Source organism: Mesitornis unicolor, unplaced genomic scaffold (genome assembly GCF_000695765.1).
Source record: "Mesitornis unicolor isolate BGI_N332 unplaced genomic scaffold, ASM69576v1 scaffold17456, whole genome shotgun sequence".
Classification (NCBI taxonomy): Eukaryota; Metazoa; Chordata; class Aves; order Mesitornithiformes; family Mesitornithidae; genus Mesitornis; species Mesitornis unicolor.
Genome location: NW_010190645.1, coordinates 139,466 through 164,395, shown reverse-complemented (window position 1 = coordinate 164,395; position 24,930 = coordinate 139,466). Strand labels below are relative to the sequence as shown.

The following is a 24,930-nucleotide window of genomic DNA, read 5'->3' as shown; positions in this document are numbered from 1 at the left end:
GCCTCCGGCTGAACCCCCCCAGGGTTTCTTTTACAGGAGCCAAAATCCTAGCATTGCTGAGACTAAGAGCCACAGCAGGAGGAAGGGAGATCACGCAAGGGCTCTTGAGACACAGGCATCCTTTTTGCAGTGTGCAGCACACGCAATCCCAATCTTTAAAGTGCAGTCACTATTTGACCTGCCTCATGGAACCAAGGGGTTTAATTACTGTCTCTGCTCCACTCACACCATACTCTGAATTTTTATTTCCCATACACACAGGTCACAGACAGTCCAAATCTCAGAGCAACACTAGAATTGAAGCAGGGGTTTGAAACAGGACCGAGAAGATCTAAGGTCAGTAGGCTCCTCATTCCTGGGATGGCATTTTTACCCCTAATCTGGCTGCCAGTCAAACAGTGCTGCTTACCTGTGCACAGTACTGGGACTTGGCTACAGCAACCAGGAGTTTCAGCACAGGCTGAGATTGGGAAACCAGGGGAGTTACTGCATGGATAACGGCAGTGAATGTGGAAAGCGGCTTCAGACCTGAAGTGAAGAGAAATGTGTTCAGTAAAGACAAACATGCCCCAGTTAGTACAGATTAAAGGACTATGGAGATGGAAAAATAATCTGCACTTAATGCAAACCTTGCTGTGTTTTTTTAGGCCATCTCCTTTCGTCTCTGATACTGGGATACCAGATGCTTCCGAGGAGATCACACTTCCCTTTAACTCCCACACCCTCTGAAATCCCTGACTCCAACACAATCACTGCTTTTTCTTACTCACTATTTCCACAGATGTCCCGCAATCTCTTCCTTTCACCCAGTTTGTCCCACAGATAACACTGACATCTAGTTTGCTCAACCAATTGTCTTTCCTGACAGGGGCTCTGTTACACTGCCTGGCTCTGGACGCTTGATGTTTTCCACAGATTTATCTCCACAACTTCCAGAAGCTTGTTCAGTTTCCTCAGTTTTATTACAGCCTCTGTCAGATTTTTGCTCTCTGTGGGTCGATCCCCATTCACATGCATCTCCTATTACCTCCTGAGCTGATAATTCTGCTTGCATTCTTGCCTTCCATTCTGGTATTTTTGTCTCGCTACGATTTCCTTCTCTGCCTAAAATAACAGATCTTACTGGTGTCTACCCTTCATTACTGCTCTCAGTCGTATCTAAATTCATCTGTGTGGGGTCATAGTCATTTTTCATCAAAATTCCCACGGAAACCTTCTTCTTCCTTTTTAACATGGCAACTGTGAATTTTTAGCAGGTGAGCAGTACAGATCCACACGAGTGGGATGGCACAGCCTGAGCCAAAAGTAGCAGCAGTCTGCTAAGCAGGAGCACTTCAGCCTGCAGGCACATTCCCCCGCAGAGCTCATCCTTTAAGCTCTGCTTCAGGAAAGAGCCATGAACCTAAGCCCTACTCATTCCTTATAGTGGGATCCGTATGAAGACACATAGTATGGGGAACAAATCCATACCAACTATGCACTCCAATAACAAGTGCCATGGGTAAATTACCACTTCTCCAATTTGCCAAGCACAAATAAACAAAGAAAGAAAAAAGCTATTCCTCTTATGTCCCCTTGGGCCATGAACGGGTCAGCAACTCGGGCATTAATTACTGGCAACTGAAAAGTATGGAGGGACATAGATTTTTTTGAAACAATCTTTGCGAGCGAGAGGCACATGATGCATGTTGATGAGTCAGAGACATTCCAGTCAACGGTGGGCAGGGAGGAGGGAGACAGGATGAACGAAAGGCTTCATTAACTAGAAATGAATGGTAAGTCACTTGGCACAAGCTACTCGAGGATCAAATTCCAAATTTCCACTAGAGATTCCAGGTACCACTACATTATAGCAAGGATTCACTCACCGAGATTAGCATAGTAGTAAGGAAAATCTCCCAGATATGAGGAATACTGTGGCAGTACAAATAACCCTCCAGGATGTTTGTTCCATATTAAGCTGTTACGTGATATGTGCTTAAATATTCTGTCCTGAATAATCTGGAAAACAAGAGAGGCGATGATTTTTAAACAGACTGCAATAGCCACTGGTAGAAGCTGCAGGGACTCTGGCTGACTGGAATCGTCACCCGTTTTGCAAAAAGCTGAGGCACACAATTTACCAGACATTCCTGCTTCATCTCTCTTAAAATGACACTGAACCAGCACACTTTGACCCCCCTGCAGCAGCTCAGGCTTTGCGCAGTAGGCTTCGGAGCACCTCGTTAGACTCTCTGGACATGGGGACCTTGCGATTCATTGCATTTTGTATTACAAGTCAAATATTTTGTCTATTAGAGTATCTTAGCAGCTGTAAGCCCGATTAGTTCATTGTCAGTTTTACTATCCAGAACTCACGGAAGATAATTATTTGAGGATGGCATTACAAAGCTAGGTATTATTTTGAGATAATGAGAGCATTCAAAACCACAAAGACTTTCAGCAAATCAGGCTGTACTAATTATTCATTTTTGCTTAATTATAAAGGGATATTAGCATTCGGATACATCGCTGATTCCACATCCCAGTTCTGTAACAGTTCCTTGTTGGATGATACAGAAAAAGACCTTTTGGCAACTACTGTCTGTCTCTACAGAGGTTCACAAACACAGATTTCTAGGTTTTTAAGGTCAGAACATATCGGTAGGTCATCTGCTTTGTCATCTGGAATACCACGAGCCACAAAAAAAGATACAGGGCTGTACAACTAATGTGTATTTATAAAACTAATTACAGTTACTGCATTTCACTTGCCAGTATGCAAGAACCACAGTGGTTCTTACACCGATGGTTTTCAAACTTGCTGCAAAGGCATAACAATATTCAGGGGTGGGAAGCTACAACTGGACAAATTCAGCCTCCAAATAACATGCAATCTGCTGCTGGGCCACATGTTCTTACAGATTTGCCTTCCCCCAGAGCAGCAGAATTAGGCAGGTCTGCAGATGGAAACACAGAATCATTTGGGTTGGAAAGGACCCTCAAGATTATCGAGTCCAACTGTTAACCTATGACATGTGTCATGTCCACCACTAAGCCATGTCCCTCAGTGCCACGTCTACACATCTTTTAAACACCTCCAGGGATGGTGACTCTACCACTTCCCTGGGCAGCCTGTCCCAGTGCTTGATAACCCTTTTGGTGAAGAAATTTTTCCTAATATCCAATCTAAACCTCCCATGGTGCAATTTGAGGCCATTTTCTCTCATCCTATCACTTGTTTCTTGGAAAGGGCTGGGACAAGGCGAAGAAAGAATCTGCCTCAAAGCTGGCTAAGCAGGACCACTGTGCCTCCTTCTGCAGCAAATCTGCTGGGATCTCCTACGGTGATTTCACGTCACTGGCAGTTTGTGCACTGCACAGGGCTCAAGTGCCAAGAACACACTGGTTTCCTAACCTAACATCTCAGGCCGTAACATAGGCACATCTGGATGAAACCATGGCTCTGAAGTTGGACTAAATCTGATCCCTCATCATTCATTCTGGCCTTAAAATCTATGGAACTAAAGAATGTATATATCCATACCACAGGAAAACCACAAGCAAGGAGGAAGTCCCAACACAAGCCAAACAAAAGCAGCAAGCTAAAATCTCTGTAAGCAGCTGAGTTCAGGGACATTTGGTCAATACAGAACATGAATAAGTGTTGCCACAAGCAGTGTTTTTTTCTGGAATTTTTGATTGACATGACAAAAAACATTAAAACACCAGCTACATTGTGCCAGACAACCCATTGCTGGTGGCAATATGCATACTGCTAAACTAGGGCAAATGTTAGGTGTTTGCATGCTTGTCTGAATTTTGCCTACAGCCAATTACCGTAGCTAATAAGCAGTAATTTGCACACATGCCTAAGTTAATTTAACTTCTTGGTTTTTGTCTCAGAATAACAGACTTAGGACTGTGTTTTCAGCACTGACAAGAGCGTATCTGAGTATTTCTGTTTGCAAAATCAGGTGTACCAGTTGCCAGATCTCCTGCGTGGCAGTGGGGAGAGGGAAAAGATGACGACAACGACTGCTGTTTCTCTATCTCCAAGTTACGCCACTAAACAAAGACAGAACCTAGAAAGTACATATTTTCAAATGTTTACCGCAAAGCCTAAATATTATAGCTCCTTCCTCCTGCTTTCTCAGAACCGGGGCATAACCAGATAAGGAGCAGTCTGCGAATTTACATGGTCAGGAGGTTTTCACAGACGGTGGAGTTTTCTCCTGCGCTGGTAGCCAACAAGGCTGCAGGGGAAACACATGGCTCGCATTCAATGCCGCCTCGGTGCACCCGGGAAGCGCGGCTCCAGCAGGAAGCAGGCCCTGTGTGCAGCCCTCGGTGCGCGTCGGGCACACAAATCCCAGCGGCACGGTCCTGTACCTGTACAGGCTGGGGAGAGCTGGCCTCAGTGATTTATCACGGTTGGCAAATGGAAGATTAATTTCTCATGCTCCTGGTCTACATAAGAAACCTGTCTGTCTGTCATGATAGAGAGGAGAAAAGACAACCTGGCAGAAAGAGAACAGACCAGCATAAAAAAAGATAACATGGAGGACCAATCAATTAAAATGCAGCGGGTATAGCGTTGCACATATTGCAGAGACAGGCAGCAGCTACGCAGTCTCTCCAGTGATATGGCATGACAGGAAGTTTAATCAGAGGAGGAAGGGGTTAGGATCTCTGTAAGATCTCCCTTTTCTTTTGGGAATTCATTAATAGTCCAATATTTTTGTCTCCCTCATTCTCACACTTCAAAAAGTTCACATATCGCCTTAATCATTGCTGCTTCACAGCGTGCCCCAGCCAAACATCAAATATTTATTGTCTGTGCCTTGTGCTATTCCTCTCCCCTTCCCTTCCCGAGCAGAGGACTGAGCACACTGAACAGAGACTTAGGGATGACTTTTGGGTTTGTTTTAGAAAAGACCAAGCTGAAGAAGTGCAGATGTACTGGAGCATGTGTCTGGATGGTGTTTGCAGCAATCCACTGCTGCCAGCACTCCCGCTCACCAGCCTGGGGCAGGCCCTCATGAGCATCATTTCGTAACCCACACCATGGCCATGGCCCTGGGTGGTTCCTCTGTGCGTGCCATATGGGGTTGCTGGTCAAATGACTCAGACCTCTCATTTTGGGCTATAAGCTGTTTTTGGCTTAGGCCACCAAATGCTGTGAGAAGATAAAGGACCTTAAAATGTGATTTAATGTTTTCAGAGGTGTCCAGGATAAAGGGCAGAGGAGAGCTGTGATGTCCTTGCAAACATCTGAGTTGGTGAAGGCTTTTGCTGTACTGATATCCTCACATGGACATGTACCAGCACTGCAGTCAGCAGGCAGGCGATTATTCTGATGATATCTGGCATCATCAGAGCCCTTTGACACAACAGGTTTACAACAGAAGATGGATAACATCGACCAGAAAAAAATAATCCTGCTAGGAATTTACTATCAGGCATTAGATTTTAAGAAGACGGTATACTGCCTGCAGATTTTGGGGACCAAAAATCACTCTCAACTTTCCTAAGGAAAGTTAACTCAGGCAAGCTGAAATGTGAAATGAGTATCTGTTCATATTGAGCAGAATCCCTCTTAGCTGTCTCAAAAATTTCTGAGAGTCCTGAATTAAAAAATAAACAAAACCACCCTCAAACCAAAACCACCCTTGCAAACAAATGAAAAAATCCAGAGCATAACTTCAACACCAGGCATACATTACTCAGTTTCATTAAACTGAACCTTCCAGGAAGATTCTTCTTTTCGCTTTAGTTTTCTCCCTCCAAGCGGAGCTGGTTGCCCAGCTCCTCCAGCTTTATCATGGGGTTTGCTGTCCCCTGGGCACCTGTGGCCACATGGACCAGTGCATCCCAGAGCGGCACAGAAGGCCCATCTGTGAGCATTGGAGCTTGATGCAATGGTCACCAGGGCCATGGGGGCTGCAGGTGACACTTCTTTGAGTCCAGCCCCAGCACGGGCAGGAGAGAGGCAGCCCTGCGCCCCTCTCTTTTCAGCAATCCCTAAGGATAACAAGGTCAGGGCAGGGGCAGGTGATACATGAGGCACCCTGAGTGCCCCTAAAGGTATTTCTGTAAGGGTAAATTAGACTGTGAGCACTGGCACATGGTCTTCCAGCTTTGTTAGTCCAATCCTAGCATGGGCTGAGATAATTATTACTCTCTCATTGGTGCTTATGGGGCATTTGAGGATGCACAGCAGTTCCCAATAGGCAGCACAGATGAAGACATGCTCTTCCAAGGGCGAGGAGAGCGTTGCGAGGACAGCTATGCCAGGGGCTCCGAAAATGTTCACTGGCACACAAAAACCTAAGGGACTGCCTTGCAGCAGCTGGAGGTGCATCAGCCACGGGCAACCTGTACTGCAGGCAGCAGCACTCATTTGCAGTTTTCAGGGAAAAGAAGGCACAGCAGGAAATGTGGAGCTTTACAACTGTGCACAAAGACAGATGCAATTGCAGAAGCATTAGCATAAGACGAATGCATTTGCACCTACAAAGTGAGCCACTTCCAGTGGTAAAAGTGTGTCAAAAATTTATGTGCAAAATTGCAAAACAATTAGAAGAGAAACCTGCTTTTGAAATTGTAGCCTGGGCCCAACTTCTAAAGAGCCTTTCATCTCTCCTCTGTCTCTGAATTCAGAAAGGACTCTCTCCACATTTCAGATCATCTGTCTGCCTGCTTAATAGCAGTCTAATTATGATTATTTATTAATATTTTATAAGGATGATCAGGCCTTTCCCTTATCCTCTGTGTGAAAATAAGACACAGTGATTTACAAGCCCCCCCTTTCCCTTCAGCCAGACCACCAGCCCCATCACAAGGCATCAGAATGTTACGGAATGGTCAAGCAAAAGCTTTGCAGTGATAGCTTTTCCAAGATTAACCCCAGAAAGGTTTCTTAAAGAAACACAATCACTGCCAATAACAAGGACAGTGATTCATATGCCATAAAGCCTTGTGAAGGCAAGATCACACATGACAACTTCTCCATGTGTTGGGTAGCTCCTATTTTTCACTGTGTCACTTTTCTAATGTGGATTCTGATAATGAAGAAAGTATTTCCTTAGGGGAGAAAACTTATCAAGATGCCAAGCCTTTTTCCCAGTTACCAATTGCACGCCCTGAAAACCAAGGTCCAATGCTGGCTGAGGACAGGAGCAGCCGGACAGGCACGGAAACCCCACGCTCGGCAGGTCCCAGACCATTTTTACTCACCTCTAGTGTAGTCAATACAATCTTCTCCACTGAAGAAAAATAAGCCTCCCACAAGAACTGTGTCTGCTGTCTAAGTGCTAGGATTTTATCCTGATGGATAGACCTGATTGTAGAAGGAATCTGTAATACAAGATGTAATACAGTCAGGAGCTTCCGAAAACAACGCAATCTCATCAAATTAATATGCTGCTGACAAGCCCTCTCCTCTATTAGCAAGCTGCACAGCTTCAGCGCTCCTGTCCGACAGAGATGTGTGTGCCAACAGCTAAAGCCTTGATGTAAAACGAAAGAGACACAACCCTTTATAACCTTTGGTACTGAATATATGATTGCTTTTTATCTGCATTCGTTTAGGTTTTGGTTATTTTATGGTAACAGAAGCTCCCTCTCCCCAGCGCCGTGGCACAGCACAGTCATGAGCTCCTCCACACAAAGCTTTTTGGAGTATTTTAACAAACCAGTACCCGCAGGTTTAGAGAGTCCAGCAATAAACCCCACTCTCAAAGTATATTAAAGGGATCTGGAGTTGCATTTACCACAGCATGGCAACATTAAGTGCCCTAAGGAAAACATAGCAACATCTTAAGTAATACTTCACTTTTTGGGAGCCTGGGGATCAAATTGCATTTTACTAATTACTGTAGGTGGAAAGAATAACGTCTCCCACACCACCTGTTATTCACAAGGGGAAAGACTGCTTCATTTTCCCCCTCTCCATGAAGTCAACATGTTAACTTTGGTATAAGTTGCCTTACAAATAAACCTCAAATTGTCCTGCTGGAATGCTTTGCCATTAAAAACGTAACTGCTCACTGGATCATAAGGGGAGGGCTTCACTTCTACGTTTTCCCCCATCCCCACACCCCTCTTCCACACTGGAGGGAACTAATGTAGGTATGTGTCATTCTTTTAACTTAGGACCTTGGCCAAGGCTGTCAGGACACTGCTTTGACAATGCAAACTGACATTATCAAGGGAATTTAACTGCAATTGGCTTCAATTACAAGAGCTACTCACAGCATCAGAAAGGCATCTAGGGTACGTTGCTGATCTGTGTTCATTTTTTCTAGGAATGAAAAGTTTCACATAATTCTTTTACCTAAGTCGTTAGTTGTAAAAGCATATACCTGGGCTGTGTGTTGCTTTTTGCACACCCCAGCTCATTCCGAACTTTACCTGCACCCCACATCTCACCCTTTCCTGCCCAGAACACACCTTGCTTACACCTAAAATACTGAGAGGTGGCAGTGATCACTATTTGCTTTCACATGCTCATGAATCAAATGATTTCACATGAAACAGTTTCCTGATGGAAAATTCATCTTTTAAGAATTTGTATGTAAAAATTTTCCACAAGAATCATCAAATCTGCAATACTGCATTGTTTGTATCCAGGTCTGGACACTGTGTCCCATAGGACCATGGTTCCACAGGGTGCTGTGTCAGATGGGTCAGTCTCTGCTCTCCAATGTCTCTTACACCTTCATCTTAGAGCCACTGCAAACTGCAGTACAGGATTTGAGCTTTTAAGAGTTAGCACTTCAGCAAGGTGGAACAGGAGAAACTGGTCAGACTGTCAAAAAAGGTACTTTATGTTCCTTTGCTGTAGGCCTTTTAGGTAAAATATAGGTCTTTAGGCAAAATATTCCCTGCAAAACTAGTATGGAAGATAGAAGCTAGAGAGGTGTATTAGTAAATGTTTCTCTAACCGATCATGTCACTATTCCAGAACAGTAAATAACTGCATCAAATTTCATGTTTTGAAGTGAATGTTCTTTATTTTCATTACTTTTCCAGTAAGCTCCAATAAGTAGAGGGATAATGAACGTAACCTGTATTGGCTGTATGTGGATATGCATTAATCACACCTGGGATGATTATCAACAGCAAACACACGATCAAAGTCACTTCACAGTGGTGACAGGGCATTTTTTCTATATCTCATTCATTTCATTGCATTATGTGCAACCTTGCGTGTGTGTGCATATGTGTGTGAGCAAGAAACAAAATCAATACCCATTCCCAGCTATGCCTTTCGAAAGGGAAGGCTGCTCTGGCTGTGAAGGTTATTGCAAGAAGTCATGATTTTACAGACCACACCACGCTTGCGAGTGCCTGCAAACACAGAACCAAGGTTAAAAGCAAGCCTTGGTGCCTGCACTGTTACAACAGCTGGAAAGAAAAACCAGCTCCCATTTTAACTGCTTTTGCCTATTAGTTATTAATCTACTTGTCCAGAAAGACAGGTGGGGAAAATGATGTTTTAATACTAATCTGGCAGGATTACACTGGAATTATTAGAACTGGATGACGTCTTAATAAAAGGTCATTTCAGTAATAAGTAGGGGGAAAGGAAAAACCACCCTGCACAAATAAATGCAGAAAGGCTGGATTAAGCTTTCCCAGCGCTATGATGAGGAGAATATGCAAATAAAAACATCCGAGCTGCTCTCAAACAGGAAATGAAAAACTGTAACATAACAAAAACATTTCCCAGAGCAGACATTCAGGCCCTCTGCCAGCTCTTTAAAAACACTGTTAATAATGGTGCAGTAGCTGTTCAGTATGGGAGCAGCTGCGAAGAGAACGAATGGCGTGTTACCGGAAAGCATGAAGATCAGCGAATTATTATTATTTAAAGAGAGAAATAATTTTGCTCAGAAAAATGTGTCATCCATAGATGCAAAAATCAAATGCCCTTTTTACATTTGCAGCTTGCATCACATTAAGGAGAACAGGCAGCACTTCGCAAGGCTTGCTAGGCCGTGCTTCACAAATATTTACTTCTTCAGACATGTAAATAGGCATCTAACAAGATTTTCTTTCAAAGGTACTTCGTTTTCGGGGTGTCAAAACACCTGTACCTTGAAGGCTTCTCTTCTTGGATGACAATCACTTGCCACTTTGGAAATTAGTTACACTCAACCATTAAAAAAACTCCTCTTAGTGGCTATTCCAGATCTCGTGGATCTCAGCTTCATGCTGGGCAATGGCATTTTATCAAATGCTAGTTTGGGGAAAACGATTTTTCAATAACTTTTCCTAACATAAACTTCTCCACATACTTTACAGGATGTATTTAGACTATAAAACCTGCTAAGGAAACAGGAAAAAAAAATCCAGTGAATTTAAAACCAAAGTAGATGCTGAATGTAGCAGGGAATTTCTAACTCCTCAGCCCACTTTTGTTCCACGATTTCAGGCAGATTAACAATCAGTGACATGAACGCTGTTTCAGAAAGCACTGTTACTTGGTCCAGACATCAGAGAAGGGACAGATACCACTTCCCACAGAACTGCTGAATGGTAACACCTGCCAGAGGAAAGATCTGCTTTCCTGAGGGGTCCCTTCAGTGCCTGCCACCCTCACAGCGCTGGTAGACCCCTGAGGATAAATGATTTCTGAAGGACGGGAGCAGAACCTGCCTTCAAGTGTTTGCTGTCTCACCACAGCACCCAGCCCAGGACAGCTCTGCCTCAGGGAGGTGTCCAGGTGCTCCACACCAGGAGAGATTTCATGCTCTTAGGAAAAACAGAAGTCTCTTGCATTCAAGAGTGTGGCCTGGTGTCTGCAATGACCTTCAGGTCAAAAAATGAATGATGATGTCATATTAAATGAGTTCATCGCCGCTGTGACACAGACAATCCCTTCATGATAAAATTCTTTTACAGCCCTGACCTTTTGGATTCATCTTCCCTGTCCCTTTGGATGGCGGCAGTAATAATCAGCCGATTCGCTGAAGGCCGTGCTCTCTCTTACCTGTAATAACAATCTCTCATCGCCTATGACGGCCGCTTGGTTCCAATCAATCACTTCCGAGAACGGCAACTCCCATCCGTTGCTGAGCATAACCGGGACGCAGGCAGCCTGCAGGCACACGGAGCATGGTTAGCGAGGGGTACCCCAACATCAGGACAGGCTCTGAGCCCCCCACCAGAACCGTCACGGTCATCTCCTGCACGAGTGCTGAGCCAGCCCTCCTGAAGGCCGTCAGAAGGAGAGGCAACGTGGCCAACACCACCAGAAGCCAGAGACCACAGGAGGGTGGCCCACATGTTTATGGTTTTCCATCTTATGCTTATTCATACTCAAGAAAAGGTGGGGTTTGTATTTGAAATCTGGTGCTTACGCTGCCAGACGAGGGAAGAACTGTTAAAATGCTGCAAATGTTAACACCAGGGAATTTAATACAAAATTATGGCTGCCCTCGCCACTTTGTGAACCATTCAGCAGGGAGCTAACTCCCTCAATTTGTATAATATGTTGCAAGACAACTCTACAGAAAATACGTATCATATTTAATTCCAGAGCACTTTTTCCACAAAGGAGGAGTGAATTTCTATCCTGTCTGATATTGACTCTCCAAATAGGCAACTGCACAAACACAACTCATCTGTCATCACCTGTCGACAAAAATCAGAATTGCTTTCTTTTTTAAAGCAAACAAAAAGCATACACATTTAGTATCTATTTTGCACCAGTATGATCTGTCTAAATTATTTAATCTTTTACAAGTTCGGCAAGTTCCTCTGCACAGACAGCGAGTTTGTCAATATTTAGTAAATAGGGCAGTATTTCTGTAAACAAGTGACCCCCGCTACATTCTGGTCTGCCAGATCACAACGTAAGATACAAACCAAAACCCCCCTGATGTGATGCAAGTACCTATGACCAGAGGATCTGCGTTGAGCCTGTGCTCTGGTTCAGTTCCTTTTGGATCATGCCAAGCTTAAGTGCTCTGAATTTGGTCCAGACTGGGGACAGTCCCTCCTGTACCACCCAAAAGATGGTAAAAAGGGGAACCTTTCAGACTGCTGTACCTTCTTTGGTGTCATGTATTACACACAGGATCTTAGACTCGTCAAGTCTCTGCATTACAGCAGTGCTTATAACGTGCAAAGAACTGTGATCTTCTATAAGGAAATTACATTAGTACATGAAAAAAGCCAACCAGAAAACACTTAGCAATGTGTTTTCATGTTTAAAACATTCCACTAATGTGGATTACGTCTTTCAACATGCCCTGGAGCCAGACAGAAATTGGAAATTCATCATAATCAGCATATGCTGCTGCTGGCCTGCTAGGAAAACCCTCAGCGCCTGTGCTTTATCATTATCGACCTGGAGCCTCCAAGTTCTGCACGGTGAGGTACAGCCCTGCTTTCTTCTCTTGGGACGATGCACGACTTGTGGCCCAGTCGAGAAAAGAGCTGAGTGAGGACCTGAAGTAACTCAGGATCCCAAATAAGCCATCTCTTCCTCCAAAGAGGCTGGCGAGGGAACAGCACTTTGCAGGCTCTTAATCTTCTCCTGAACAGGAGCAAAGAGGTAAGTGACAGTCCAGAACTTGGACCTCAAATGTGACAGTCGGTGTGGGGTTAAACCTGTGTCCAGCACATGTGAGATGCCCTGGGGTATCCCAGACACCCATCCAAATCTGGCAGACACGATGCAGGACCTTCTGGAGAAGCAGCATAAAGCCAGAAGGGTACCTCAGGCTTCTAAAATGACATTATACACCTCCACTTAGTACCTGAATCCTGCTCTGCACTGCGGTAAACAATACTCTTTAACAGTAGCTGGGACATTTTGTGGTTGATGAAGAAGAGTGATGTGATGCTATTCATTGACAGCTTTACTGCCAATGCTGGGCCGCTTCCAAAATGGCGAAAGGACACCCAGAGGCAGGACGCTGTAAGGTGTCCTCATTTGCTATCTCACTGACACCAAGAAGCGTCACAGCCTCCCCTCCACTCCAGCCCCCGTGGAAATTCAGATGCCAGTCCCAGAGGGGAGCTGCAGCATCTCCCAAGATGCTCCATATGGCTGACCAAGATCCAGGACCCCAGGGCTGAGCTGATCCTTGCCAAAAAAATAAAAATAAAAATAAAAAAATATATATCTGCAGCTGGAACAGGTCAGTGCTAGGCTCGGTCACTCTGCTGCTGACTCCCACTGCACAGTGACTCAGGAGCCCCTTTGCTTTGCCCTCTGCTGCCAGCCAACGGCAAAAAAAGCAGACTACGAACCAAACTATTGTCAAAAGCTGAAGGGGATTCAGGTGCTGTCCCAGGCACACTGTGAGCTCCCTGGGATCAGTTTGTATCCACCATCATGTGAAGTTTCCGTCTGGGGCTTTACAACCTCCAGGTCACCTTCTTCATGTCCAGCAAACGCCATCGCAAGACAGGCAATGCATAAGCAGGTCTGTTTTGGCTAAGTGAAAACAAAAAGCTATTTCTATTGCCTCTGGGTGTACTTGTAGAGGCAGGGGTCCTCCCACGGGAAGTCTCACAGCTTGACAAAACACTGCTCTAAACCTGCCCAACCTCTCAGCCCCACCACATCCCGGGAAACCCTGTTCCTGGAGGAAACGCAATTCAACCTTCAGACGAGCTCAGTGCTCAGCCCCTCCTGGGAAGAAGCTGCCAATTGCTCCAGGAGTATGAAGAGCGGCTTTCGCAAAGTGGATTACTGTCCACTGGGGAAATGAAACACATTTCCCTCCTCCCCACCTCCTTGCTATTGCACACTGAATCACAGCCAGAGTAGCCGATGTTTAGAACTGCAGCACTTACCTGCAAGGCTTCCAGAAACCTGAAAGAGCCAAGCCTGCGGCCGCGGGGAACCAGACAGAAAGTGGCATTGTGCAGCATTTCACGGTAATCATACCTAACAAGAACAGGGGAGAAAAGAGAAAATCCAATTAGCGGTGAGTCCTAGAGTAACTGGGCGTGAAAATGCAAACAGCTGTTGAGACACATCTGGATAAAATCATCCCTGACCAAGACCGCTCAGCACTGGGTCACCCAGCTCCCTAGTGTGTGCCAGCCATCTCCCTGCTCCTTTTTGTTCATTCTGAGGAACAGCCACCATGGGAGAGAGCTGGGAGAGTGGCACTGAAACTGAGGACAGAGGAAATCATTTTGCCTTTGCAATAATCAGCCGTTTCAATATAAACAGGTGTGCATGAGTTCTAACAATAAAGTTATATTAAATATTTTGATACCCACAGCATTGTTGCGGCACTTCTGTGACTCAGATTTCTACTCAGATTTAGGTAATGTCATGCACAACTGTGTTCATTTCTGCACAGGAGGTTTGTACAGAGCAAACAATATTCAAATTATGCCAAAGAAATCTCTTATCAAGCAGACACTAAGAAAGGGATGGGGGGGTGGCTGCAACGACTCACTTGATGGCTATTGTCAAGTGTGGTGAGAGGGATGAGCTGCCAAATTTTGGCAATTAATCACATGCTGCAATGACCCCTGCTCTGAATTAAAACTCTGAGTGCTTATAGACACTCCTGGATTTTTTTCCCCGATTCCATCAATCACCTCAAAGCCATTTACCAAAAACACACATCAAACCCTCACAGCTCCCAGGCTGTTATCAGCTAATGGCGCTCCTGACAAACCCGTGGGGCTGTGAATGGCACCCACTTGGTCTGAGACAAAAGGATCCTCATTAAATCCCCTCCGTCCAGGAGTGTCCTGGTCTAAGGCAGATGTTATTTTGACAGTAACTTCTGGCACTGAAATGTTCTAACACCGATAACCTAATTTACCCGTACCCTGCAGGCAGAGCAGTTTTTCTGAATGCATGTGTATCTGTACGTATATACATATGTATATGACTTTATTTTATATCTATATAAAAGTCCGGATCTACGTTTGTATTCTCGCACAGGCCAGGCAGATGGGAGTAAGCCAATTTTCAATTATAAGCTCCGTCTTTAGGAAGAGACATCTTGCGAAGGCCCATTTGCTTAAACAAGCGTGTATAGCTAATTTGCACAAGAAAAGGTCACTGTGAATGGATTAAGATTATCTCCACTGAGAGTAAAATAAAAACCCTCGTTGCATTAATTAAAACTCCAAAACAGACTTCAAAGTACATTTTTTTAAAAAATCCTATCTCAACTTTGGTTAAAACACACATATACCTTTTCTATCTGAGTGGCAGCAATTTCTTTTTCTCTGTGTGGGATATTGATTGGCAGCCACGTCCCTGCTCACCAGTCAGCAGTGACACAGCACACAGGGAAAACATTAGGAAATTGGAATTCAGAAAAATAAAAAGTTGCCAATTTTAAGCATTCCTTTTTTACACACCAAGAGGTCTGAGGCTCATCACTTTCACTGTGTATTGTATGACAGAAAATGTTAATAAATACCAAAATTAGAATAGCCGTAGGGCTAGAATATGCCAGTCAGAAGTCCCCCATCATTAGCGAGCTAAAAACGTAAAATGTAAAATCCTGTTAATACTCCAGAATGCAACAATATCCACAAAATATCAATGCAGAACCAGAACACAAAGAAAAGCAGAGAGCGAGGCCAGCAGAAGTGAGTCCTCCATATGCCAGTGAGTCTCGTATTGGGCACCTTTTCTTTCATATTTAATTTGCTGGTATTAGGATAGATTTACAAAGGAGAACAAAAAAGAAAAGGCTTTTGTTGACCATTTCCCACCTGGAAATCAGTTAGCATCTTGCTCCCATTTGTGCATTTTAAAGCCTAATGTGTGATTTATTGCTGAGCTCTGGAATAGCACGGTTCGTGGTCATCAAGCAATTTATCTACATCACACGTACCCAGAGAGCCTCATCCTAACCTTGATATATGGGCACAAAATTTCCACTCACTTCAGGGAGGACCCGCAAATACAACATGAGCAGACCCAGAGTACAGCAATATCCATCGAGAGGTGCTGCAGTGAATGAACTGCACCGGAGAATTCTTCTCATGAACAAATATCTCCACAATTTCAACCCAAATGTTTTAAGGTGACTCAACACGATCTTTGAGTGCTCAGTGATCACTCCAGGATCAAGCATCTATTTGAAATCCTTAAACACAGGGTGATGATTTTACCTCTGCTAGATGGCGGGTAGCACGCAAAGCAACAGGGGTACCCTGCCTTAGCTGAAAGACACAAGATTACCCAGTATGTTTAAATACAAATTTGGAAACACCTTTCACACGACACGCTGCCACAAATACATAAACATCTCTGCCAATCTGCAAGCACAGCTTTGTAATTTGAAGCACTGCTTGCAGAGGAGATGATTTACAAGTACCAAATAGGAGGAGGCCTTGGAGGTCTACCTTCGGAGGAGACCTTGGCTACAAACCCATCACCTGGTGCATGAAGCTCCAGCCATGGAGGTGGCCATGGCTGGGACAGAAGGCATCAGGGGATCCCTCAGTTTCAGACCCCTTCCCATTCAGCCCAGTAGGAACCACGCGTGCAGCAAGTTTGAGCTTTGCCAGTGTTCTGTCAGGGAGGGAAAATGGCTTACGTACGGTTGCCATTTTTCTCCACATAGGAAGCACACACATCTCACCTGAAAGCATCTCTGCACTTCCCTTAACTCTGACATGAAGTCAGTGAGATAATCTCTATGATTAAAGGTAGGCAAGGTTCTCCTTCACTGGTCCAGGAGAGAAGTCAGAGCTGGCACAGACATCCAGGACACCCTCCGAGCTACAGCAGGACACTTGTACGTTAAGTACTGCTCTGGCACCTACTGCAAACACCAGTATCACATCAACAACGGGTTTGATTTCCCCACCACCTTCACTGACTGATCTCAGCAAGCCCTCAGGGAGGCAACGCAGCATTATAACCCCCCTTATAACTGACAAAGGGGCCTTAAGTTACAGAGGAAATAGTCAAGTGTTTAGAAGAGGCTCTTCCAGAGCTGCCTTTTCTTCTTCTTCCCTGGCAATGGGGCTATATCTGTTTTCAGAACCACTTATTTCCATTAGCTGGTCATGTCTGAGGATGGCAGGGAGATGTGTTACGGTCTTCTACCCTGCATCGCAGTGGTGTCTGCAAACCCGGAGCTGCCAGATTGTGGGGACAGCTCTGCACAACCTGCCAGTCCAGATGCTTGGGTTTTACTGGGCTATGGGGGGCTCTTCAGCTTTCACCCACAGCTGAGGAATTGGAGCAACAACCGAGTGCCGCAGTCAAGCCGTGGTCTGAACAGTGGTGGTGCTGCCAAATCCCCAGCACCATGGGGCACCGTGTGGGCAGCCGGGTGCTTCTCCCCTACTTCTGCTGCTTCGGTGTCACAGCCCTTCTGGCACCTTCCTTTACCTTTTACTGTAGGAAAGCTTTGAGAGGAGCCCATTGCTTTGCCCAGAGGGTATTTATTTCCAGAAAGCTCCTGGTTTCCACGTTAGGAGACTGCTGGGGAGGGGGGGACACATGCTCATTGCTCATATTCCCATATTCCTTCATTCTGCACGCTCGCACAGAGGTAACGTTTTACTGCCAATTTTAGGGTCGACTTGGCCTTGGTCTCAGCTGCATCATTCAAACATGTTAAAATCCAAAATGCACATGCCTTTAAAATGACAGTTTGGGGCTTTATGACTAAAATAGCTACAGACTTAACCCAAAGCTTGCACCCCTCTGTAAGGATCAGCAGTGTGTTTTATTAACTTTCAGGCTTCCTTCCATAATGATTAAGTGCACCATGTTCACACTAATACCTTTTTAGGCAGCATAAACAAATAGCTCTATTTGTAATCAATTCTAATTTATTCACACTTTAATTGAAATATCCCCTCCTTGCTGCCACCCATAGCTGAGAAAACATGCTCGGCCCCATCTATCACGCAGGTGTAAACACTGCAGCCCTGTGTGGGAAATTATCCGAGGGAGAAACGCTGCTCAGTCAAACACCCCGACCATTTTAACTTCTCAATCCAGCACACTGCTGCTGTCCTTCCCCATCCCCCTTATTTTTTTCCTTCTGATGTGCCGACCCTGTCAGTCATCACATGGATTAGAGCTGCTTGGGATTCCTGGCTCGCCATTATCCCGAGGAGCCGGGGCAGGCTGCAGAGGCTCTGCAGTGACTGATCAGCCATGCCACACATTCCTTCTTACAGCTTAAACATTTCCCCATGTCGCTACACTTAAGAGATTATAAACTACCCTGGGAAATATTTTCACTACCAATTTTAATATAAACTACTTTTTTCCAAAGCCTCACCATCATCACCATTGGGTGAAGTGAGGTCTAAAAAGACGCTGGCTGTTTAGACCAGCAGCTACATCCAGCTACCCAAATGTGCTGATTATCATACTTTATCCAGCTATATGTCACCTGTCGTGTAGGAATCACAAAGCAGTGTACATATTTTCTTATCTAATCCTCTGAACACTGATACAGGATGCCATCCCCATCCCCATTTAATTGATGGAAAACATCAGATAGAGGTGACTGGTGGCTTCTCCAGCAGCCAGACAGACCTTGGGAATGTTAACCCCAGCGTCCTCATCTGCTTCCCTCCTCTCTGGTGATGCAGCACTCACTGAAAACCAGCTGTATGTTATGGCTATCAAAACTCATATGGAAATACAGGAGCAGAACCCAAAGCAAACACAATGGGTTTAACCCAGCAGTACACACTTTAGCAGTGCCACACATAATCCATCTTTTTGACGATGGCAAAGAGTACCAGCACGTACCTCCATGGATGTCAGATGGGACCAGAGCTTGCTTTTTCTTTCCTGACCCAACAATTACTATGACACTTAACCAACTATGCCCAGGGTTCCCTCCCTGAATCTGGAAGCCCATGAACGCATGCTGCAACTTGCAAAAGTCTCGGCACCAGTTCAAGTGCCGCAGCAAAGGCAGATATTAAACACCTACAGTGCAAGGCTCAATGGTGGAGTTTCCCAGCTTTCGTGTACACTCAGTTTCAGCTATTAACCAACCGGCCAGTTTTTCATGTGCGAATGCTTAATGCAGACGGCTCTGAACTACTGGCTGGAGAGCCCGAAAAGAAACCCACTCTGTCACACGGAGCGCCTCGTTGCTTGGTTTCCATTAAGGTGTGCTGGCTTTTAAATAAACTGTCAAGTAAAAGTTGGCATTGAAAGCAGCAAGTGAGTGAGTGTCTTTGTGGAGAAGCTGACGGCTCAGCTGTGTGTCAGACAGAGCTGCCCAGGACTGGCTCGCAAGGCGAACGCATCCCACTTGGAAGGGCGCCGTCGCCACGAACCGCTCGCTTTTGGATTTACAACTGCGCAATGCTTTGGGGTGATCCTGATGGCGGTTAACAGGCTACTGGCTGGCAGCTCATTTCCCTCTCTGCAAGCGTTGGTGCTGGAATTAGAAAGTTTGGAGGTGCAAAAACATAATTGGAAAACTTTTTTTTCCCCCTGCTTAAAGGGCTAATTGATTTCACAGGTGTTTAATTATCATTTGCTGTGAGATAATACCTTGTAGTGCCATAAAAAATGGATTTAATTTTCAAGTGCTTGCAAAACCATTGCCAAAGCCAAGTTAGAGCTAAAGCTAGATAATTATTCTATAAATCAAACACACTGCCTCCTTTCTTTGAAATTTTTAATACTTGGCTATAATGATATCTGACGACCTTGAAACTAACATAAAAAGGATTTTCTTGCCAAGTGCTGAAAGGCAGCCATTGGAGTATTTATTTCAGCCCAGTTCATTACCGCAGCCATGGTGCCCAGACCACAGGGCTCTGAGGGATGCTACAGGGCTAAGTACAGCAGCAGCGCTTGGGAATGGTGATCTCAGCACACAGATAACTGCCCAGTACGGGTATGAGCATGAGTCAAACCTGAAAATGCTGCTAAACTAATGAAAATCCTGCACTATTCTTCTAGGCCTGGCAATGGAAATGAAACTCTGCAAATATTCAGCAACTAATGTCAAAAGCAACTGTTTTCTCCTTTCCATGCTGGCATCTTCTTTTAGTTCAGAAGGTTGAATCAATGAGAAAAACAGGGAAGCAGAGCCTTCACCTTAATGTACTGCAAAAGGAACTTGGTTGCAGTTAAGATGGACAGTAACCATCAAACTTCAAATAATCTTTAAAGCCTTCAGTGGCATCACGGTTGGATTCAGTCCACTTCCATATTATCCACAGAAACATTTGGATACATGGGCCATTAAAGTCAATCCTAACAAATAAAAATGGTCTAATGATTTCTGTCTAAATATTTACACAGAATGCACTGTCAATCTATACGGTGCAAGCAAAGCACACGCAACATTTGGATCGCAAAATACTATACAGCTGGCTCCAAGTGCAGCAGTGACATGACCGGGAACGAGCAGCCTTACACAGTAGCAGATGTGGTCTCACCAGCATCATCTGATGTTTAAAGATGACTGTTTTTTAGCAGGAGCGCCAGAGAGGGTTCACAAGTAGCCTGGCAGAGACAACTCTCGCCAAGGTGCATTATGCCCCAGTTACCAGCAACCTGCTAACAGCATCGTGTAGTGCTGCTTCCAAACCCAAACACCAGCTCCAAGGCTTTGAAGTCCTCAATAAGTGCCTGTTTCACAGCAGCGCCTCGCTGTGCTGGCAGCAAGAAAACTCCGTACATGCCTGAATGAGAAAAGTCCACGAGGAAGCAAATGCACCGCTCGCTTTTATCTTACGAGGAACGTAAATGCAGCAGCGCGTACTGTGAGTTCAATACCTCCTAGGTCGGTGGGAAAGCACTGAAGATGCTGATGCTCGCATGTGCGGATGCACGCACGGGAACACACACGCACACAGCCACGGGGTAAGATCTGACATGGAGCTGCGGATGCACGCACGGGAACACACACGCACATAGCCACGGGGTAAGATCTGACGTGGAGTCACCTCCTCTGCAACCCCCTCTGAAGTGACATGAGCATATATGAATCCTCTTTGCCTGAAATGTGCCCTCTGGTACTTCCCATCAAACTGCTGGACCTTACAAGGTAAAGACAAAACCAACCTGTTAGGATCCAGTGGTTCAGGTGGGGTCTTTCTAACATGATTATTCTAACAATAAATTACGCCAATACTTTGCATCACTATGGCACCTCTACCTTGCCATTTTCTGGAGATCACGAAGTCCTTTTTGAATATTTTAATATAAAGAACCTCAGCTGCCAGTGGGAGAACAAAGCAGCACCTCCACTGCACTGATGGGGAAACCACCATGCAGTCTGAACTTGGGCTTTGTCTTCTCAATCTTGTTTCCCAGAAATGCGGGAGTAAGTTGAAAGCAATATCTAACTCCTGACAATGTGCTCTGATGTTTCAATAGAGAACTAACACTCTGGGTTGCATCAAAAGCAGTGTGGTCAGCAGGTCAAGGGAGGTGATTCTGCCCCTCTACTCTGCTCTCGTGAGACCTCACCTGGAGTACTGCGTCCAGCTTTGCAGTGTCCAACAAAAGAAGGACATGGACGTGTTAGAATGGGTCCAGAGGAGGACCATGAAGATGATCGGGAGCTGGAGTACCTCTCCTTTGAGGACAGGCTGAGAGAGTTGGGGTTGCTCAGCCTGGAGAAGAGAAGGCTCTGGAGGGACCTTGTTGCAGCCTTCCAATTCCTGAAGGGGGCTTATAAAACAGACTTTTTAGTCTGGAACAGACTTTTTAGTGGGGCCTGTAGTGACAGGACAAGGGTAACGCTTTTAAACTAAAAGAGGGTAGATTTAGATTGGACATAAACAAGAATTCTTTTACAAGGAGGGTGGTGAGACACTGGCACAGGTTGCTCAGGGAAGCTGTGGATGCTGGAAGTGTTCAAGGCCAGGTTGGACAGGGCTTTGGACAGGGGCTGGACTGGATGAGCTTTAAGGTCCCTCCAAACCCAAACCGCTCTGTGATTCTGTGATTCTAATTTTTAAAATTGGGGATATTTTATTCTGTCCTTCAGATACTGACTTTGTTTGGGACTTTAGCCTTCTCCTAGCAGTGAAGCAGTGTCAAACAATTAACCTAAATAGCCCCATCTGGTCCCATTAACCGACCCCACATGCTGTGACAGTCCAGCTGTGAACATCTTTGGGGAAACTTCCTACTGCAAAGCCAGTTTTCTTACTGATTTATTCTCTAACTTAAAAAAAGCAGCCCACTACTGGAATTTTCAGTTATTAAAGCATCAGTTTGGATTAAAGATGCAGACAAAGGAAAATCCATACTGCATTTTCTGAACAAAGAAACAAATTTTAGCTCATCTGCCTCCCACTCTAATTTTGAGATTACAGGACATACCTGAAAGCCCCAGAGCATGGGGAAATAAAAGACTTATTGTGAGATCTCTCACCCGTCAACACCTGCTGGCTCGGAAGCTGATGACTCCCTCCTGCCTGTCAAAAAAAAAGGCCTCCAAATCTTCCTTAATTTTAAATAGCTCTTTATTGAAAACTTGAGGTTAAAAATGCTGAAGAGGATCAGTTTTCTAGAGTTTCATGCTTCAGTATGTGGGACTAATGAATGTTTAAACTAACCTAGAAAGAGAATTGGTTGATTACAAGCCCTGGATTTGGAATACTAATAAAATCAGTGCTCTGCACCTGTTCACACTGCAGTCCAATAACTGGACCCAGCAGATCCAGAGGACTCTGACGCAAAGAGCACCGTCCTCTCCATTAAGCCGCCTGTAGGACCGGGACTTGAGCAGGAGAGCAGAAAAAGCACAAACCCTGGAAGATCGACTTGGAAGGGGTTATTGCTTCTTGCTTTGAATGTCTGGCGGAGCTCTACCAAACGATTTAAAATGGTCCTTATGAAGCTTATCATTTTCTATTCAGCTCCACAGATCTTCCCATTACGGCTATTGAGCTCCTACGTGGCTTGTTGGCATCTTTAAAAGTTATAGTCCTCCAGACACAACATCTAAAAATGGAAAGCAAAGATGATGTGCAATACTGGCTCTAATTATGCAGGAGTTCATTTCTATGAATGACTGGATTTGTTTCCAAAAAAAGAAAAAAAAAGGAGGGACTTGACACAGGAACTGCTGGCAGAGCCCCATGTTGTCTAGGCACGCTGACCCAAAATGTGACCATGCTTGGAGGAAAAATTAGTTCAGCAAATCCACGGAACAACTTTGAATGCAACAGAGAAGTGATTTCTTTTTACTCATAAGAAGTCAGCTGCAGCTTAGTCCCCAGGAGTGGCAACACCACAACAGATTCAGATACTTCAATATTTCGGTTGTTTATTACTTCTCATGTTTGCCTTTACCTCAGGATCTCAAAGTATTTTCTTTCTCCTTTTTATAAATGAAACAAAGCTACCTCAAAAATACCACTAGGACACAAAGTAGGGTAAAAAACCCAAAAGAACCTTAATTCCATGTATTTTGATTTTGTAAAGCTGAAGTTTAGGGTGAAATCCCAGCACCATTATAGTCCAGGGGGGTTTCCACCATCTTCTGGACTTAAGAGGACTTCTCCAGTGAAGCAGAGCAGGAGTGTCAACTGTGGAAGGCTACGAAACTCCACAGATTGTTTTCCTATTGCAGTCAGCGACCACTATTAAAATAATTTTCATTTTCTGAGAGAGAAAAGAGGAGAGAGCAAGAAATATAAAAATGCTCTGATAATTGTTTTTCAGTGATGCCTCGCATTCGCACCCTCAGTTTTGTTAACGTGAAGCTAAACCAGGCCAGCCCACATGCAGGTTGAGAACCAGGACTTCACACAGCAGCCAGGTAAAATGGGATCTGTCACTCCGCAGATCTGCTCCTTCTCTGACTTTTGCTGGCTACAGGTTTCTGTTATTCGCTCTTCTCAGCAAAAAAGGCAGCTACAAGAAGCACGGCTCCTCTGCATCTCCAAGTCCTCTTCGGAGGTGGGCTCTCCTCTCCTCCTGAGCCAGAGCAAAACGCAAGGCACACACCATTAAGTGTAAGTTTAGAACTACAGCTGGCTTTTGTTGGCACTTCTTTACCTTTTATAGGTTCTCTTATGGAACTCCATTTGTCTTCAGTTGATGTTACACCACATCAAGGTGACTTTATTCCATTCAACAGGGCTGGAGAGAGTCTTACCACTTTCAACAGGACAAGGGCAATGGTTTCAAACTGAAAGAGGGTGGGTTTAGACTGGATATAAGGAGGAATTTTTTTATGTTGAGGGTGGTGAGACACTGGACCAGGCTGCCCAGAGAAGTTGTGGATGCTCCATCATTGGGAATGGTCAAGGCCAGGTTGGACGGGGCTTTGAGCAACCCGGTCTGGTGAAGGATGTCCCTGCACACAGCAAGGGATTGGACAAGATCGTCTTTGAAAGGCCCTTCCAACCCAAACCTTTCTATGGTTCTACCATTGCTGGACTTTGAGGTCCCAGCCTGATCATGCAAAATTGCAGTCTAAAAAACCCCACAAAGACATTTGCATCCATGCACACGTGTACACACTTCCACACTATTTACAAAGGACTTTCACTTCACACGCACATACCCTTCTTCTCTCACCTGACCCTGCCCTGACACACAAAGAACATCACATAGGATTTTGCAACATTACTTTTTCAAAAATCAAGGCTCATTTTGAGGACAAAGTTGGAGAAATAGCCAAACAAAGCAAACTGAAAAGCTCATTTTGAAGGAGCACTCTTTTTGAGCATGCAAAGTGAGTCTTTTGAAAACCAGTCTACAAACGTAAGTGCCAAAGAGTAACTAAACCAGGCCATATCACAATTCTGAGCATCACTTCTCGTTTTGCTCCTGAGTGTCCCAGGGAACCACACACCTGCGGATGGCGAATGCCTGACTGCTTGCATCTGTAGCCCTAACGCATCACTGCAGCATCAGGCATCTGAGCCATCTTGGGACCAATCCTAAGAGTGCAGACGCTGTTTCTCAGTCCCTGATGATGCCCAATCCCACTCCCGATGCTCAGCACCACACAGCATCACCTGCTTTGCTTTTTT

General features: G+C 44.9%; 1 protein-coding gene across 1 annotated transcript in view; it reads right to left on the bottom strand.

The window, feature by feature from the left end:
- The window catches only part of LOC104542233 (exostosin-1-like), a 175,979-nt gene that overhangs the window by 11,590 nt on the left and 139,459 nt on the right, over positions 1 to 24,930 (bottom strand). Inside the window, 5 exon segments of the mRNA XM_010186470.1 lie at positions 410 to 528; positions 1,869 to 2,001; positions 7,219 to 7,338; positions 10,979 to 11,086; positions 13,798 to 13,891. Of these exon segments, the coding sequence (XP_010184772.1) occupies positions 410 to 528; positions 1,869 to 2,001; positions 7,219 to 7,338; positions 10,979 to 11,086; positions 13,798 to 13,891 (574 nt within the window).